The sequence below is a fragment of the Diplodia seriata genome, assembly GCF_021436955.1.
Source record: "Diplodia seriata strain FDS-637 chromosome Unknown scaffold_1, whole genome shotgun sequence".
Classification (NCBI taxonomy): domain Eukaryota; kingdom Fungi; phylum Ascomycota; class Dothideomycetes; order Botryosphaeriales; family Botryosphaeriaceae; genus Diplodia; species Diplodia seriata.
The window spans coordinates 182,621-197,729 of record NW_027117308.1 but is presented as its reverse complement, the minus strand read 5'-3'; the positions used below and the strand labels follow the sequence as shown (position 1 = coordinate 197,729).

Genomic DNA, 15,109 nt, shown 5'->3' with positions numbered 1-15,109 from the left:
AAACGCTGCTGTGGCGCCATTTGGAGCGGGCGATTGGGGCGGCGGGGGAGGTTTGATGTTTGCTTGGAGAATGTGTTGGGGTGAGGGAGGGGGGGCTGTGTGGTTGTGGGTGGGTGGGGGACTTGGGTTTCTTTGGCGAGGGCGGTTGGTATGTGGAAGGACTGCTGGCTTCTCGGGGTCGGTCGGATTTGGCTCTATGACGTCATCGGATTTGGGGTTTTGGTGTTGAATGCTACTCTTGCGAGTTGATTGGTGGACTTTTGAGAAACGGCCGAGCGGAGTGTGCGAGTTTTGCCGTGTCTTGTCGGTAAGACATGGATGGGCTACCAAGAGAAAAAGGCTCGTATGCAAGCAGTAGGATGCGTTGCACGGGGTACAGGAATGGGCTGAAGTTTCAGAAGGGCGGCAGAAGCGCGGGCGAAGAACGGCGAAGCTTGAGGCTGCGGGAAGACTGAGTCAGTGCATGCCGATCAGAATATTAAAGTGCGGCGGATCTCGAGAGGCGTCCATCCAAACGAGCGCGGACCACGGGCGGAACGAAGACAGGACTGCCCGGATAGGCATCAGGCGCTCCTATACATCGAATTGCTCCCACCCCACGACTCGGAGTCGGCGGAAATGACTCCATACGCCCGCGGACCGGAGTCGGCCGTTGCCTCTTGCGCCATGCAGTCGCAACGGTGTAGTTTCAGGATTATGGTGTTTCAGAAATGTTCCCGACTACAAAACCAGCCCGCTGCCAAGTCTGACGTCCAAACACCTTACAACACCATCAAATTCCTCCAACAGTGACTTGCCATATCTCGCTCAAAGCCGCCGGCCCGCCTGAAAGCCATGTGAGAGAGATCTCTGCTCCTTGCATTCCTGCATGACACGAGCTCGGCTGTGCTGGGGCGGCTACGTGCAGGCCCGCCGCCAAGGGTGCTACGCGGCGGGACGAGACCTTGGCTCGTCTCGCCATGCCTTCCACTAACAATTGCGCACAACGATCGCCTCGACAATTGCCTCGATTTGCCTCCACCCGCCGCGACTCAGGTGGTAAGTGGCGGAGAAACAGAACGACAATCTCCTGAGGCCAGCGCAAGGCATACCGCCCAGAATCATTGGCATCTCGACCTTCAAACAACGCCCGAACAATACCCGGCGTCATGAGTGTCGCCTGCCCCTCTGATCTTGAGGGAAAATGTTGAAGATACCAGATAACATCTCCCGATATTCACTTAGTGAGGAGGCTGAGGATTTTGGATCAAACCAAGAGCTTTGGGGGACGAAGACAACAACGTACAAGAGTACGGTTGCCAGTGTCGGCAGATGCTGACTAGTGCCCCAGTGCCTAACGGGGAACCCCCTAGCCTAGCTACCGAATATCTATCTGAATCTCTTGGGTCTATGTCTCCACCCGCCAAGCCGTCCCCAAACAAACATCACGGTCATTCTCCAGACCTGATTGGCCTCTTTCACTCCCAAACACACTAGTCAGAGCGGTCGCCGCTGACCAAGACTCACACCGTAGTGCCCAAAGGAGGGTGATACCTTCTCCCGCTCAGTCACTCAGGATGTATAAAGACAGCCAGCGAGCCACCCCAATTATCTCTCCAGCAAGCCGGCCTTCCTCAAAGCATTCAGCAGCACACCTCAGTCCACTCTTTGCAACTCATCACTCTTTCATCACAACACACCAACCGCCAACATGAAGTACTCCACCACCATCTCCATCGCCGCCAGCCTGGCCCTTGTCAACGCCCGCTCCCTCGGCCTCGGCTTCACTCGCCGCCAGAGCGGCATCTCCATCCCCGCCTCCGCCGGCGTCGAGACGCTCAGCGAGCCCCAGTACATCACCGGCGCCTTCGACGGTGGCCTGAAGACGTACGGCCGTGGCGTTGAGTGCTCCGACAGCGAGGGCGGCGAGGCCGACGCCGTCTTCGTCCTCGAGGACGGAGCCACGCTCAGCAACGCCATCATCGGCGCCGACCAGAGCGAGGGAGTCTACTGCCTGGGCGCGTGTACCGTCGAGAACGTCTGGTGGGAGAAGGTGTGCGAGGACGCTCTCTCGGTCAAGGGCAACGGCGATGCCAAGGTTAGCGGCGGCGGTGCCCAGGGCGCCCGGGATAAGGTGATCCAGCACAACGGCGTCGGCACCGTGACCATCGACGGCTTCCAGGTGTCCGACTTCGGCAAGCTGTACCGGTCGTGCGGCAACTGCGACGAGCAGGGCGAGCGCCACGTCGTTATCCAGAACGTCAAGGCCTACTCGGGCAGCTACCTCGCCGGCATCAACTCCAACCTCGGCGACACCGCCACCATCACCGACACCTGCGCCAACTCGGTTAAAGTTGTAAGCAATTTTCCAGATGATCTGCGGCTTGAGATGATGACTGACGTTCGACTCACTAGTTCTGCGCCGAGTACGAGGGAAACAACTCGGGCGAAGAGCCCGCCGAGGTCAGCGAGGGCCCCAGCAACGCTTGCATCTACACCGATGTCCCCGCTTGCTAGATTCCTCGTAGACGTGATGCGGGTCTTCTCCATGCAAACACTTGATGGCATCTATCCATTGGCTGGCCAAGAAGTCGCGTCGCTCTCTTTCTTTACCATTCCATACTTCACTGTATCTATAAAGCTGAATGCTTGTATATAAATCCATTGCTCATTGCATCAAACATCGCGGAAACCAATGCCAAGTGACCCAGCCCATCATCCTCCTCACCCCAGCCGACACAGCATCATATCCTGCGTGGGCAACCCATCCGCAATACAGTGGATAAATCTGTACTGACAGGCATGCGCGATAAGCGCGAGAGCGGCCACGATTTCCTTAAACGGCACCCATGTAACCAGGATCTCTTGGCTGGCAAGAAAGCACGAATCTGGTTGCAAACCCCCCGCATACTTTATCATTTCGCCCCACGGTGTTCCTCCAACAAAAGGAAGATTAAGTTCAGCTCCTACCGATGCATAAGATCTCGCAAGTGAAGAGGAGAAACCCCAAAACACGTGATCTCGGCTAAGGCTACTTAGCCTCCGGCGACGTTTCGTTTTGCTCTGATTCCACAGCACCCAGACAAACCATCGAAGCGGTCCCAGTATGAACAGCCTGCCGTACGACGTGGTCTCGCTGATCGCGGATGAGCTCCGAGCACTCTACATCAAAGAGACCGGACCCTGGAGAACTCCGAAGCTCGCCCAATATGCTGTAATCAACACGACCTGGAACTGTGTCATCGAGCGCATGTCTTTCCAATACCTCAGTGTCTACTCGTCCGACATTCCCGAAAAAGGCCCGCAACGGGCCAATCACCACGGCCAGGTTCGCGCAGATGATGAAGAGGGACCCCGCTCGAGGACAGGCCATCCCCCGCTGTATATACTTTGAAGCGAGCAATAAGTCTGTTCTCTCATCCGATCACGCCCACTCAGACGAGGGTCAACAGGAGAACGATGAATGCTTCTCGCAGTCTGTTCGTGCGTTCTGGAAAGTATTGGAAGATTGGCAAGGAGAGCCGCGCGTTCATCTCACTCTCCAACGTGTCTCTATCGCGCATGACCCTGACCTCGACCTCGACTTCTCGTCCGAGAGGCCCAAGCATCAAGCCTGTCTAAGCTTCATCGGCGAACCGTTACCGCGACTGCGCTGTGTCAACGAGCTTTTCGCGACTGGTACGCTTCAAGTAGCACCAACGACACTACTGGGCACAACGGCATCGTTGGAAGGGCTCAAAGAAGCCAATATCCGCCTCCTCGATGAGAACCCTGCAGATCCTCAAGGCGAGTCAGCCCTTCACTTCCACTCGCAGACAAGCATGCTAACAAGGGCTTCCAGCACTTCGAACGAGCATGACCAGCCACATCCCGCGCACATGCGAGCGTCTGACCGTCGTGTTCGGCAGCTACGACGGGGGAACAGCATTCGAGCAACAACAACAACAACGCACCGTCCACCGTCCCGCCGCCGCTCGACCACTTCAGCCTCGGCCTGCGAGAAGTGTCGACGCGCCTCCGCTGGATCGCGCTCCGCCACGTCCCCGTCTCCTCCACGCTCTTCTGGCCCGACCCCCGCGAGTCCGCCCCGCAGGAGGAGCCGTGGTGGCCGCACCTGGAGACCTTCCGCATCTCCTTCGCGAAGCTCGACCCCTTCGGTACGTGAACATCCATCCCCCCTTCACACCACCAACCCAACACCACCTCTTCCTCTCCAAGCAGCGCAGCCCTTCGTCACCACCACAACCACCACCACCACGCCGCAAAGAAAAACCAACTAACCCACCCACCCACCCCCCACCCCACCAGCCTCCCCCCACGACCCCTCCGACCCCCCCAACCCGCCCACCACACCAGCCTCCCCCCACCAACGCCTTCGTCGCCTTCGTCGCCCCATGCCGAAATCGCGCTGGCTCGTCCTGCAGATCGGCATCATGAGCGTGGTCAAGCAGGCGGGGGCGCGGCTGTATTTTGAGTGGAGGAATGGGACGGCTGGGACGAGAACGAGGAAGGGTTGGTTTATATGGGAGAGCATGCCGTGGGTCGAGCTGGGGGAGGAGGCGGTGGAGGCGTGGGGGGTGGGGAGGGATGGCGGCGGCGCGGGCGGGGGGTTGAGGGTTGTGAGGAAGGGGGCGTGTGGGAAGGCGGGGGCGGAGGTGGTGGGGGAGGTGAGGTGGTGAGGTGTGGAGAGAATGGAGGGCGGTGCCGTTGCGGGAGGGTTGGGTGGGTGGGGGTGGTGTGCTCTGGGTGATGGGTTTTCGGGGGTAGGGTTTGCTACTTCTGGCGTGTTCTTGATTTTGGTGCTCGTGCTGTTCGTGTGCGTTCATTGTTTATGGTTTGCCTGGACGGCGTGGAATCGACGAGAGTTGGGGACCGGGCGACTCCAGCAGGAATACAAGAAGAGGCGCATTTCTAGTGCTGTCAAGACATAGGTTGACGTCATCGTCAGCCACGTTGCTTTCACATGGTCCAGAGTGCTTGGAAACTCAAATAAGAATAAGTGCTACCCACGAAAAACTAGGAGGTCGTAATTGTCATGTGAAACTGTTGCAGCGCCTTGTACCCAGGATGTGTTTTCCAAATACGCTCACCGGGCAAAGCGACCCTAACCATACACTACCCCGCCAACCGGCTTCTTCGTCTCCTGAAGTGCTCCAGTACCCAACCTTGGCCGTTGGTTTTCAGCAGCCCCAGTGAAGTCTTGCATCTCCAGCCCGTCCATGGTGCTATGCTGCTCGCTCTCCACACCTCCCTCAGAACGATCGTCACTCTTCTCCGTAACGTCCCCGTACCGGACCTTCACAGGCCCCACACTTTCCAAAAGCCCTTTTATCTCGTTCTGGTTACATCCAGACGTCAACGGGCTCTGAAAAGCTTTTGCAAGCTCCAACGGGCTCATCGTAGCCTTGCGACCCAGCGCCCACCATCCGATGAAGAGGGAAAGGACGGCCAAGGCATTCGCAACGATGACGCAGAGCGCAGCAGCGAGGTAGGGGTAGTGCGAGACGTAGATGGTGCGCTGATACGAGTCGACATAATGCACATCCTGAACGGTGGACGCATTCGAAGCGGCGATGGCGGAGCGAGACACCAGTTGCCGCAGCGCGCCGAGGACGTCGAGCGTCGGGTCCGACCAGGTGAGGTTGTCGCAGCCGACGGAGGCGGTGAAGTCGGACAGTTGCAGCTTGCCGTACATGTTTGCCATGCGCCCTTGGCCGGTTACGGCATACCCGGGTCCCTCGTTGACGAAAGAGACGCTGCTGTCGAAGATCTTGCTGGCGGCGTCCGCGATCCCTCCGATGGTTGACGGCTTCAGACCCATTCCGGGCTCCTCGTCCAGGATGTCCTGCAGCTCGATTGTATCGTTTGTCCCCGCCGGCATAAGCGTTACCACGCCATTGCGCAGTGTGATGGGGTACAGCACCTTTGCAATTTGCAGGGTACAGTTGACTATCGTGAAATCGCCGGTGCAGTTGGTTGAGTTGGTCTTGTACTCGACGTTGACATGGATCGTCCCCGCCCCTTCGCGTCCGGAGAACTCCACTGCAGTAGACCCGGCATAATGATTTTTCCCAACATCATCACTATAGTCCCCGTCATCGCCGTAAGGTTTGTAGTTGTACGGACGCTTGCCTCTGGTGCAGCTGACATCAAACCCCGGCGCTTCCACGTGTGTATCGCAAGCCTCGACACATCCACTGTATTTCAAGCGGATGTCTGACCAGATCGAGTAGTCGTGGACAACTTGGGCAAACGGACTCGTATAGTAATTGATCGTGGGGAAGTGCGACAAAGTACCGCCAGAAAAGCCTCGCGGGAAAGGCCTAGATGCTAGTTGTATCGACAGGGTAGTGTTACGAGTTGCCTGCGTCGTTGCCACTTTAGATGAGCGCTGGATCAGTGGGCCGTCCAAAACCACCGCAGAGGTTAAAATGCTCGCCAAGGCTACCAGATTGAACTTTCGTCCGGAAAGCATCGAGTCTTTCAAGCTCGCCCCATACGCCCAGTAGTTATGTAATTCGCTCAGCGTTGTGCCGTGGAGGGCTCGCTTCCACCAGAACAGCGTCGTGGCCTCGGAGAGTGCGTATCGCATCGATGTGTTGACAATGGCGGAGAGTATCGAAAGGAGCACGGCAGGTTGGAGGGAATAGCGTGTTGGAGGCCAAGCGTCGATGTCTACGTCGTTAGACGACACGACAATCACCGCCATGGAACACATGCTGGCGATGGCGATGAATACGGCCACTATTCCGAGCCATGGGAATGATTTGAAATATCCAGGGCACCATGGCTGGCCTTGCTTGCTTAGATGTTGATAGCGAGCTGGGGGAGACATTGTGGGCGGAGAGGTTGGGCGAGGCTGAAGGGAAAAGCTGTGTCGAAGGCTCTTGTATAATTTCGACACAAGTGAGAGCGGAGTCCCGCACCGTCTTATGCCGCGTTGCAGAACTCACAGCACATGCCATTGTGTCGTTCAGCCTTGCTTACTGTCAACAGCCACAAACCTTCCGCTTCCAATCCGCCCAATCAAGAAAAATAAGCCTCATTTTTGTTCAAGGCTGAAAACACTTTGCCAGTCAAAATCCCGCCAAGGGTATGTAGGGCGGGCGGGGCGCCGATGCAGACTCCGACCCATCACTGTTCAAGCTCTTGCCCCTAAACATGGTGGTCAGCAGCATCCACACTGACGCCTGTCGAAAATTCTGTTCGTGTTTCCATGCGCACTTATCCAATCACAACGTCAATCACTGACGGCTCCAGAGATTCCCACATGCCCCTATGCACTCGTCCAACAGCCTCGCGACGAGCAACTCCTGCTTCCCAAGTGATCCACATGACGTTATAGTATTCGTACGTCTCTCCCTGCTTTGGTCTTCCTTCCTCATAGTATTCTTCCAGATAGTAGGAGCCGTAGTCCAGCGCGTTCGGTATGGATCCTCGGGATAGTGCAACAAGCTGCACCGCATGCTTAGCTCCAGCGGGATGCAGTCCCTTTTCCTCGAGGTAGTCGCGACCGTGTAGCCGAAGTACCCCAGCCCATTCGTTTTGGGCGTTGCAAAGCGATATACGTGGGCACTTGCTTCTGGCACTCATCAGGTCGTACATTTCAGGATCTGGAGGTGCGGAGACGGCGCCCAGAGTATAAAGAGTCACCGTTTGCACAGAGCCGAAAATGTAGCGAGTGTTTGGTTTCATCCTCGGCTGGGCGTCGGGATCTGAAAGCGGGATGGGAAACCAGAACGAAGCATTGCAGGATTCATGGTTGTAGAGATACTCGCCGTAGCCATCGGGGTGATGCTCCGACGTCAATGGCAGTTCGGGATCCCGCAGCTCTTTCGTCCAGCCTGATGGCAACTCCCTGTCTTGGTCCTTGTATCTTTCTCTCCAAGCGCACCATTCAACATCGATTCGTCGTTTGCCAACGCCAGCAGGGTCATCACCCGTATACCATTCCGTGATCGGGAATATCTGGCACTCTGTCAAGGCCACTCTTCCGCGGCATGAAGCAATCCAATCGTTCCCAGTCGCCCAGTCGGCGAAGTCGACCGGACCGTGCCAGCCGGCCCAAGACCATGTAGGGAGACAGGGTTGTGCGGCAGGTGAAACTGCGCTGGCTTTGCTCGGTACACGTCGTTCCAGGTCGCCTGCGGGCTGCCAAAGCAAACCGACATCGAAAAACATCTCGGGCAAGCCGCACAGAAAGCCTCCCTTGAAGGCCTTGGTGTAGCACAATAGCATACCAGCAACCGATGACAAGCAGTCTTCAGGAAAGCTGAGTTGCCGCCGGTTGAAGTCTTGTATCATTTCCGAATACACGTTGAGCGCAGGATATCCGACGTCGAAGGTCCAGTCTCGTGTTCCGTCGGGCAATTCCGGGCGTCGGTGGTCCTCGTAGTTGGTGGAACGGCAGCACTGGAACCAGACGCTATCCTCTTCGAAGCAAATCCGCCGCCTGGCGAATTGGTACTCTTGGAATGTCCAGGCCCGGTCAAAGTACTGTTGTTTTTTGTGAGGGGCGCGTCTTTGTTCCCCGAGCTCGTGCCGCTTGAGCAGCGTTTTGTCGCCAAAGGGGAGTTCGAGCTGCTTGATATGACGTTCTTCTTGGTCCAGGGACCCTTGGAGGCCTCGAAGACCATAGTCAGCATCAGGGCCATCAATCGGCATAATGACAGCATTTGCGTGGGCGAAAATCGATGCCATGCGGTTCAGTTGATCTTTCAGCATGTCGTAATCATCTTGCACAATGCAAAGGCCGTCGACCCAGAGGTATCGCTCATTCAATAACCGGACCAGTTGGATTGCTTGCCGGATCGTCCTTGGAATCTTGCCTTGGTCCATAAGAACTTGCAGGGCTCCCGGCTCTTGCAGCTGGTCCAGATTGCTTTTAGCTGTGTTGACCGTCTCAACCCTACCCCATACGTAGCTCAACGCCAGGTATGGCGTGTCCTTGGGAGCTGGGACTAAACATTTATGAAACGTATCGATGAAAAGCTGTGGCTTAGGTGCTGGAAGCTGGGCGAAGAATTCAGGACTCGAACATTGTTCTGCATGGTTAACGATGCAATCGTTGTACCATTGGAGAAGCCTGTTGGTTTCAATCCATGGCGAGTCGAGTCTGACGCCGAACCCAATGGACTCATCTGCCTGACTTTCCACTACGTCGAAGTAGGGAGACTGTCGCCAGATGTATGGTGAATTTTGCTCATTGGGCGTGGTGACAAAGTTGAACGATGACGAGAAGGCATCTCGATAGATTGCTAACATACCATCCCTGGATTCATGAAACTTCAGTTCTTTCGATAGCCAGTCGAGTAGCGGCTTGTGGAGATGGCAATCCGAGCGCAAAAGGTCCTCGACGGGGCAAATGTCATCGCAGATATGTTCGTCCAATATTTTCTGCTCGAGGACAGAGTTGATCTTTCCGCAAATGTCGCATCCTTCCGTCCATTCGTCTTTGCCGTCGGAAAACGACACTTCTGGGCCGTTTCCGTTCGGATGTTCCGGGGCGGTGTCGGCACCAAACGGACTGGTTCCTTCCTGGGCAGGAGAAGGCTTCTCGAAGGACATGGTGAGTACACGTGGCACTGGTGGCAAAAGTGGCTCGTGAGAGACTATTTTCGAAACTGAAGAATGGGGAACTCGTCTTTTTATGCTCTTTTGTTCTGATCATCGTGCGTATGCGCCATAAGCACAAGCTATTCCTATTTAGGAGCGACTTCCGGTGTCTAGTGGATGGAGTCTGAAACATCACACGAATCCTGCGAAAGAAACTCGAGAGCTCACTCGTCAGTTCTGACCAATCGCGTGCACTCATTCTGTTCTGCTATAGCACTTTCGCTAGTGCAGTACGGAGAAGGTACATACAGTCAAGCCAATAATAAAGATACAACCATTTACCAGCTGAACACGTCACAAATTTGATTTGAAATATCCAGTGCGGGAACCGATGCAGCATCCGGTCCCAACGAGTCGATGTTTTTAGTTCATGCTCTTTAAAAAGGGCGTCGGCAACATCTACAACGTCACCACCACCCACACAAACATCCATCTTAAAGTTAAAGATAAAAGAAGAAACCACCCAACACGCGATCCAAACGTCCAAACACCCCCACCCCCACCCATTTCCCCTCAACCACCGCGGCCCCCAAAAAAACCATGTCCACCCCACCACCAACCTCGATCCTCATCCTCGGCCTCGACTTCTCCTGGACCGCGACCCACCGCGCCGCCACGATCGACCCCGCCGTCCTGCGCGCCAACGTGCAACGCGGCATCGACGCCCTCGCCCGCGTGCCCGGTCTCCACACCGAAACGCTGTTCGTGAATCCCGACGACGGCGCCGACCATACGTGCGAGGCCATCGCGACGAAACTGCAGACGGGCGAATGGGACGGCGTGATCGTCGGGTGGGGGATGAGGGGCGTGGCGGACACGAGCGAGTTGTTTGAGCGCGTGGTGAATCGCGTCAAGGATGAGAAGCCGGCGGTGCGGTTGCTGTTTACGCTGCCGCAGCCGGATCACTTGGAGGCTATTAAGAGGAATTTTCCGGGGGTGGGGGAGGGGGTAGTGGTGTGAAAGGGGTTGGTGGTGGGGGTTGTCCGATTTGTTGTTGATGGGTATGTCGAATGCCGTCGTGCGTTTGTAAGACCCACACGCATACGTCGCGAGGCGTATGTACAGTCACCTACAGTAATTCATTGGCCAGTTACGCGAGCACGTGCCTTCGCTTACTAGTAGTTCTTTCTTCAACGCACAACCACTCCCCATCTAGTTAACTAAACCTAACAAAATAACCCGTAAGCCGAAAATAGACCGTTAGAAGTATAGTTCTAAAATCTACGTAATTATATAGACTTTACACTATAAGAAAGACTTCTTTCGTAAAATTAGAGCCGAATTAGACCTTAATAAGTTAACCGTTAATTTAATTATTAAGCGCGTTAGTAATAAGCTAGAAGATCTATTCGTAAAAGTAAAGCGAATAGAGCGCCTTCTAAAGCTTAATAAACGCGTAGAACGTCGACTAGTTTAATACGTAGCTAATAACTTATTTAATTTACTTATCTATCTATTTACTTTTAGTAAGACCGAATATCGTATATATATTAATACTACGCGTAAATACGTAAATAAAGTAGATCTAAATATATTTAAAGCACGTAAGAAACCGTATATTAATAAGAAATAGGCCGTAAAACGCTATAAATACGCCTAAATAGCTATTAAATAAAATAATAAAGATCTATAAATAATTATCTAGTTAGATAAGTTAATATTTAAGGTTAAATTAGACTTAATACTAAGCTAGATTTATAGACCTCGCGAATAGATATTTTAGTAGTAGTATCTAAAGCTCTTCTTTAAATCTAGACGAATTATCGTATTAGTTTAAATGTATATCTTATTATATAAGAAGAGACCCTTAATTATTCTTCTAAAGAGTAAATAAATAAATACTAAGGCGTATTACGATATATTAAATAACTAGATATTACCGTTCTATAAAGAACTTATAGCTAAATACGATAATATTTAGTAGTAAGATAATAGTATAAGATATTATACTTTAAAGGCGATAACTATATATAAAGATTTATTACTTATATAATATCTAGATTAGCCGCCTTAATTATTAGATCTAAATCTAATTAAATACCTCTAGCGTATTCTTAAGCTTTATATTTTAAAGAGGCGTTACTAGATTAAGAACTAATACTAAATAAAGTAGATAATTTATAAGAAATACGCTCGGCTAAAGATAGAAGACTACTAGATATATATATATATAACTATTAGACGCGTTATATAGTAGTATTACGGGCGAAGAAAGAACCTATTAGATACTAGCTATAAAATACATATTATCTACCTTAATATCACGGCTAGCAGGCCTTACGATAATATACGCATTTGTTATTAAGCAGTAGCTGCTGAAAGGGAGGGAGCAGGGGCCAGGAAGCACGTGCTCGCGTAACTGGCCAATGAATTACTGTAGGTGACTGTACATACAATCTACTCAACCCAGCCGCCGCTCAGCCAGCCTGCCTAACCAAGCCGCCAGCAAGCCCGAACGCCGCCCTCGTTCAACCATGCTCACCCGTCACCCCATCCTTCACCTCCACACCGTCACCTTCCCGCCCTTCCCCGTCCCCATACCAACAACCCTCCCCCCAATCTCCAACGGACTTCCCTCCCAAACAACCCAGTCCTCCCGCTTCCCCTCCAACCCCAAAAGCTCCTCGACCCGCCAACTCACCAACCCCACCGCCTCCTTCTCGGTCAGCCTCCCTCCGCCGTTCCTATACGCCCACCCAGCCAACAGCCCCAAATCCCTCACCTCCCACGTCTCCGAGGGCGACGCGCCGATCGCCACATCCACGCCGGCATCCAACAACGCGTCGATGGCGGTCCCGTTCGTCAGCGGCGCGCCGGTGAGCGAGCGGCGCTGGTCCCAGTGCTGGCTGTACTGCAGGAGCGGCGCGAGCACGACGCCGACGCCCGCGGCGGCGAGGTCGCGCGCGAGGAGGTGCGACTCGGCGGCGCCGACGAGGACGAGGCGGATGCGCCGCGTCCCGTTCGCCTTGCCCTCATCGCCATCGACACCGGCCAGCGCGTCCCCGACATCGGCCAGCGCGTCCTCGACCTCGCCCTTGACGCGCAACAGCGCCTTAATCGTATCCGCACTATCAACATGCACGACCAGCGCCAGCCCCTCTCCAACCACACGCCTCAGAAACGCCTGTTCGTCGTATCTTCCCACCACCGTCTCCGTCTCCTTCCCCGTCCCATTCAGCCCCTCCACAGCCTCCAACAACCTCCCCCTGAGCTCCCCCACCGCCGCCGACAACGACGGCTCCTTCGCCCCTCGCCCGAGCGCATAATGCACCGACACCTCCTCGCCCCACACTTCGCCCCCTTCCTCCCCCTCCCCCTCCCCCGCGACCCAAAACCCCACGCCCACCCCCCTCGCCCCCAGCGGCGCCGCCACCGCCCTCGCCACGCCATGGCGCCGCGCAGCCGCGAGCTGCTTGGAGCCTGTCGCCAGCAAGCCGTCGACGGCGCGGGCGAAAGGCGACGTAGGCGTGTTGACGCCGTCGCGGGTGCTCGGCTCGGCGGCGATTTCGCTCAGGCCGAGGGCGGAGCCGAGGGCCGTGAGGGCGGGGGTGAATGTCCCGCCGAAGCGGCCGAGGGGGATGGTGGTGTGGGTGTGGAGGACGTGTGGGAGGTGGGGGAGGCAGGGGCCGAGGCAGGTTATGGCGCCGGCGGTGATGATGAGGACGTTCGGGGCGGAGGAGCCCGGGGAGAGGGCTGCGGGGGGGAAGGACGGGTGGAGGGTCGTGGTGATGTTGGTGAAGACGATGTTGGCGGAGGCGGAGTCGAGGGTCACTTCTTCCGATGGTGCGGTGAGGAGGGCGTCGACGCTGGGGTCGACGCTCGGGACGCTCCATGTTTTGTTCAGCAGGAACGGTTCCCCGTACTGCGCCGTCCCGTCGATCCACACCTGCGCCGGCGCCGCGCCCACGCTCAGCGGGTCGCTGTCCCACACCACGACGTCGCCGTCGTAGCCCGGCTTGACCTTGCCGATGCGCTCGCCCAGCCCGAGCAGCTCGGCCGGCGCGCTGGTCACGCCCGCCAGCGCGGCGTGGTACGGCAGCCCGTGGCCGCGCGCCTTGGCCGCCTCGTAGACGACGTGCTGCGCGTTGAGCACCGGGTTGTCGGACACGTAGACGGGCGTGATGCCGGCGTCGTGGAGGATGGCGCCGGCGCGCTCAGAGCCGCGGTAGGCTTCGCTCTTGTAGTCCATGTTGGTGGCGAAGAGGGCGGCGGCGGGCGGACGGCCGCCCCACGCGCGTTTGAGGATCTGGGCGGTGGTGGTCAGTCTTAGCTAGACGAGTCGGTTTCTGCGGGGGTCGCTTACCTCGGGGACGATGTAGGTCTCGTGGGCGTGGTGGAAGGCGCGGATGGGGAACTTGAACTCGTTGGTGTGGTCGACGAAGGCCTCGAGATCGGGGACGGTGTAGCAGTGGGCGTTGACGTGGACTTGGCCGCGCAGCACCGCCCCGAGCGTCTCCCACCGCAGGTCCTGCGGGAGATACGTCTCGACCGCGTCCACGCCGCCGGCTTGGGCCGCCGCGCACCAGTCGTCCTGCTCGCGCACCAGCGCGGCCGCCTGCTCGAACGCGTGGCGGAACTCCCACGACTCGCCCATGCGGCTGGTGGGACCGTGCTCGCCGGCCTTGCCGTAGACGCGCTTGGGGTTCTCGCCGCACGCCATCTTGATGTAGCGCCAGCTGCGGTCCGGGTCGGCCAGCATGTCGGCGGCGCTGACTTCCAGCCGGCCGTCTGGCCTGCCGACGGCGTGCTTGATGACGAAGGCCTCGCCGCCGATGTTGTTGCCCGAGCCGGGCAGCACCAGCGACGTCGTCACTCCGCCCGACTTGATGACTTGGATCTGGTGGTCGAGCGGGTCCAGCCCGTCGATGGAGCGCACGTACGGCGTGATGTCGGCCGACATCTCGTTGGTGTCTTCGTTGCCGCGGAGTTGGGGCAGCGGGTTGACGCCTGCGTGGCTATGCATGTCGACGATGCCCGCGGTCAGTGGCCGGCCCTGGGCGTCGTAGACTTGCACGTCCGAGGGGAGCGAGTCCGTTGCGATGTTGGCGCCCACGCTCTTGATCAGGCCGTGTTCGAGGAATACATCGGATTGCACCCAGGAGTAGCCTTTTCCTGCGTGGGCATCTTCCGCGCTGGTTCCCGCAGCGGGCTCGCCAACCCATACTGTTGCGTTTTTGATTAGAGTGGGCTTGTGGCCCTCAATGTAGCGGCCGTTGCGGGCACGTTGGCCGGCGGGGTCCTGGGGCTTGTGCTGTAGCTTGGCGCATGTTGCCAGGTCTGCTTGGAGTCGCTCCAGGGACAGGGTGGTTGTCCGGTAGGGAGCAATGCTGCGCTGATGCCATTGGGCGTAGGCAAGGTAAACAAGACACGCGACGGCGATGACTTTGAGGCTGCGTGACTTGCGGAATCGCCGCCGCGGCTGCGAGGCCGGCTGGTTGGCAGCTGCTGCGTACGTGGGTAACCCGTCCTTCTCCATCACCAATGGCTTGAGATGGAGATGGGATGGAAGAGACGA

The 15,109-nt window shown here is 56.4% G+C and overlaps 5 protein-coding genes across 5 annotated transcripts; 2 read left to right on the top strand and 3 right to left on the bottom strand.

The window, feature by feature from the left end:
• Window positions 1–1,690: 1,690 nt before the first annotated feature.
• Window positions 1,691–2,496, top strand: SLS55_000055 (uncharacterized protein; the record flags this gene model as incomplete). The annotated part of the gene is made up of 2 exons (XM_066771572.1): window positions 1,691–2,335; window positions 2,395–2,496. 2 exons carry the CDS (start codon window positions 1,691–1,693, stop codon window positions 2,494–2,496), a joined length of 747 nt encoding a protein of 248 aa, XP_066636851.1.
• A 589-nt stretch (window positions 2,497–3,085) lies between these two features.
• On the top strand, window positions 3,086–4,144 carry SLS55_000054 (uncharacterized protein; the record flags this gene model as incomplete). The annotated part of the gene is given in 3 exon segments (XM_066771571.1): window positions 3,086–3,360; window positions 3,380–3,769; window positions 3,967–4,144. The coding sequence occupies 3 exon segments, from the start codon at window positions 3,086–3,088 to the stop codon at window positions 4,142–4,144; spliced, it is 843 nt and encodes a 280-aa protein (XP_066636850.1).
• A 939-nt stretch (window positions 4,145–5,083) lies between these two features.
• SLS55_000053 (uncharacterized protein) lies at window positions 5,084–6,571 on the bottom strand (the record flags this gene model as incomplete). The annotated part of the gene is made up of 1 exon (XM_066771570.1): window positions 5,084–6,571. One exon carries the CDS (start codon window positions 6,569–6,571, stop codon window positions 5,084–5,086), a length of 1,488 nt encoding a protein of 495 aa, XP_066636849.1.
• A 632-nt stretch (window positions 6,572–7,203) lies between these two features.
• On the bottom strand, window positions 7,204–9,546 carry SLS55_000052 (uncharacterized protein; the record flags this gene model as incomplete). The annotated part of the gene is made up of 1 exon (XM_066771569.1): window positions 7,204–9,546. The coding sequence occupies one exon, from the start codon at window positions 9,544–9,546 to the stop codon at window positions 7,204–7,206; it is 2,343 nt and encodes a 780-aa protein (XP_066636848.1).
• A 2,445-nt stretch (window positions 9,547–11,991) lies between these two features.
• Window positions 11,992–15,070, bottom strand: SLS55_000051 (uncharacterized protein; the record flags this gene model as incomplete). Its single annotated transcript, XM_066771568.1, has 3 exons — window positions 11,992–12,024; window positions 12,317–13,840; window positions 13,898–15,070. The coding sequence occupies 3 exons, from the start codon at window positions 15,068–15,070 to the stop codon at window positions 11,992–11,994; spliced, it is 2,730 nt and encodes a 909-aa protein (XP_066636847.1).
• Window positions 15,071–15,109: the final 39 nt, after the last annotated feature.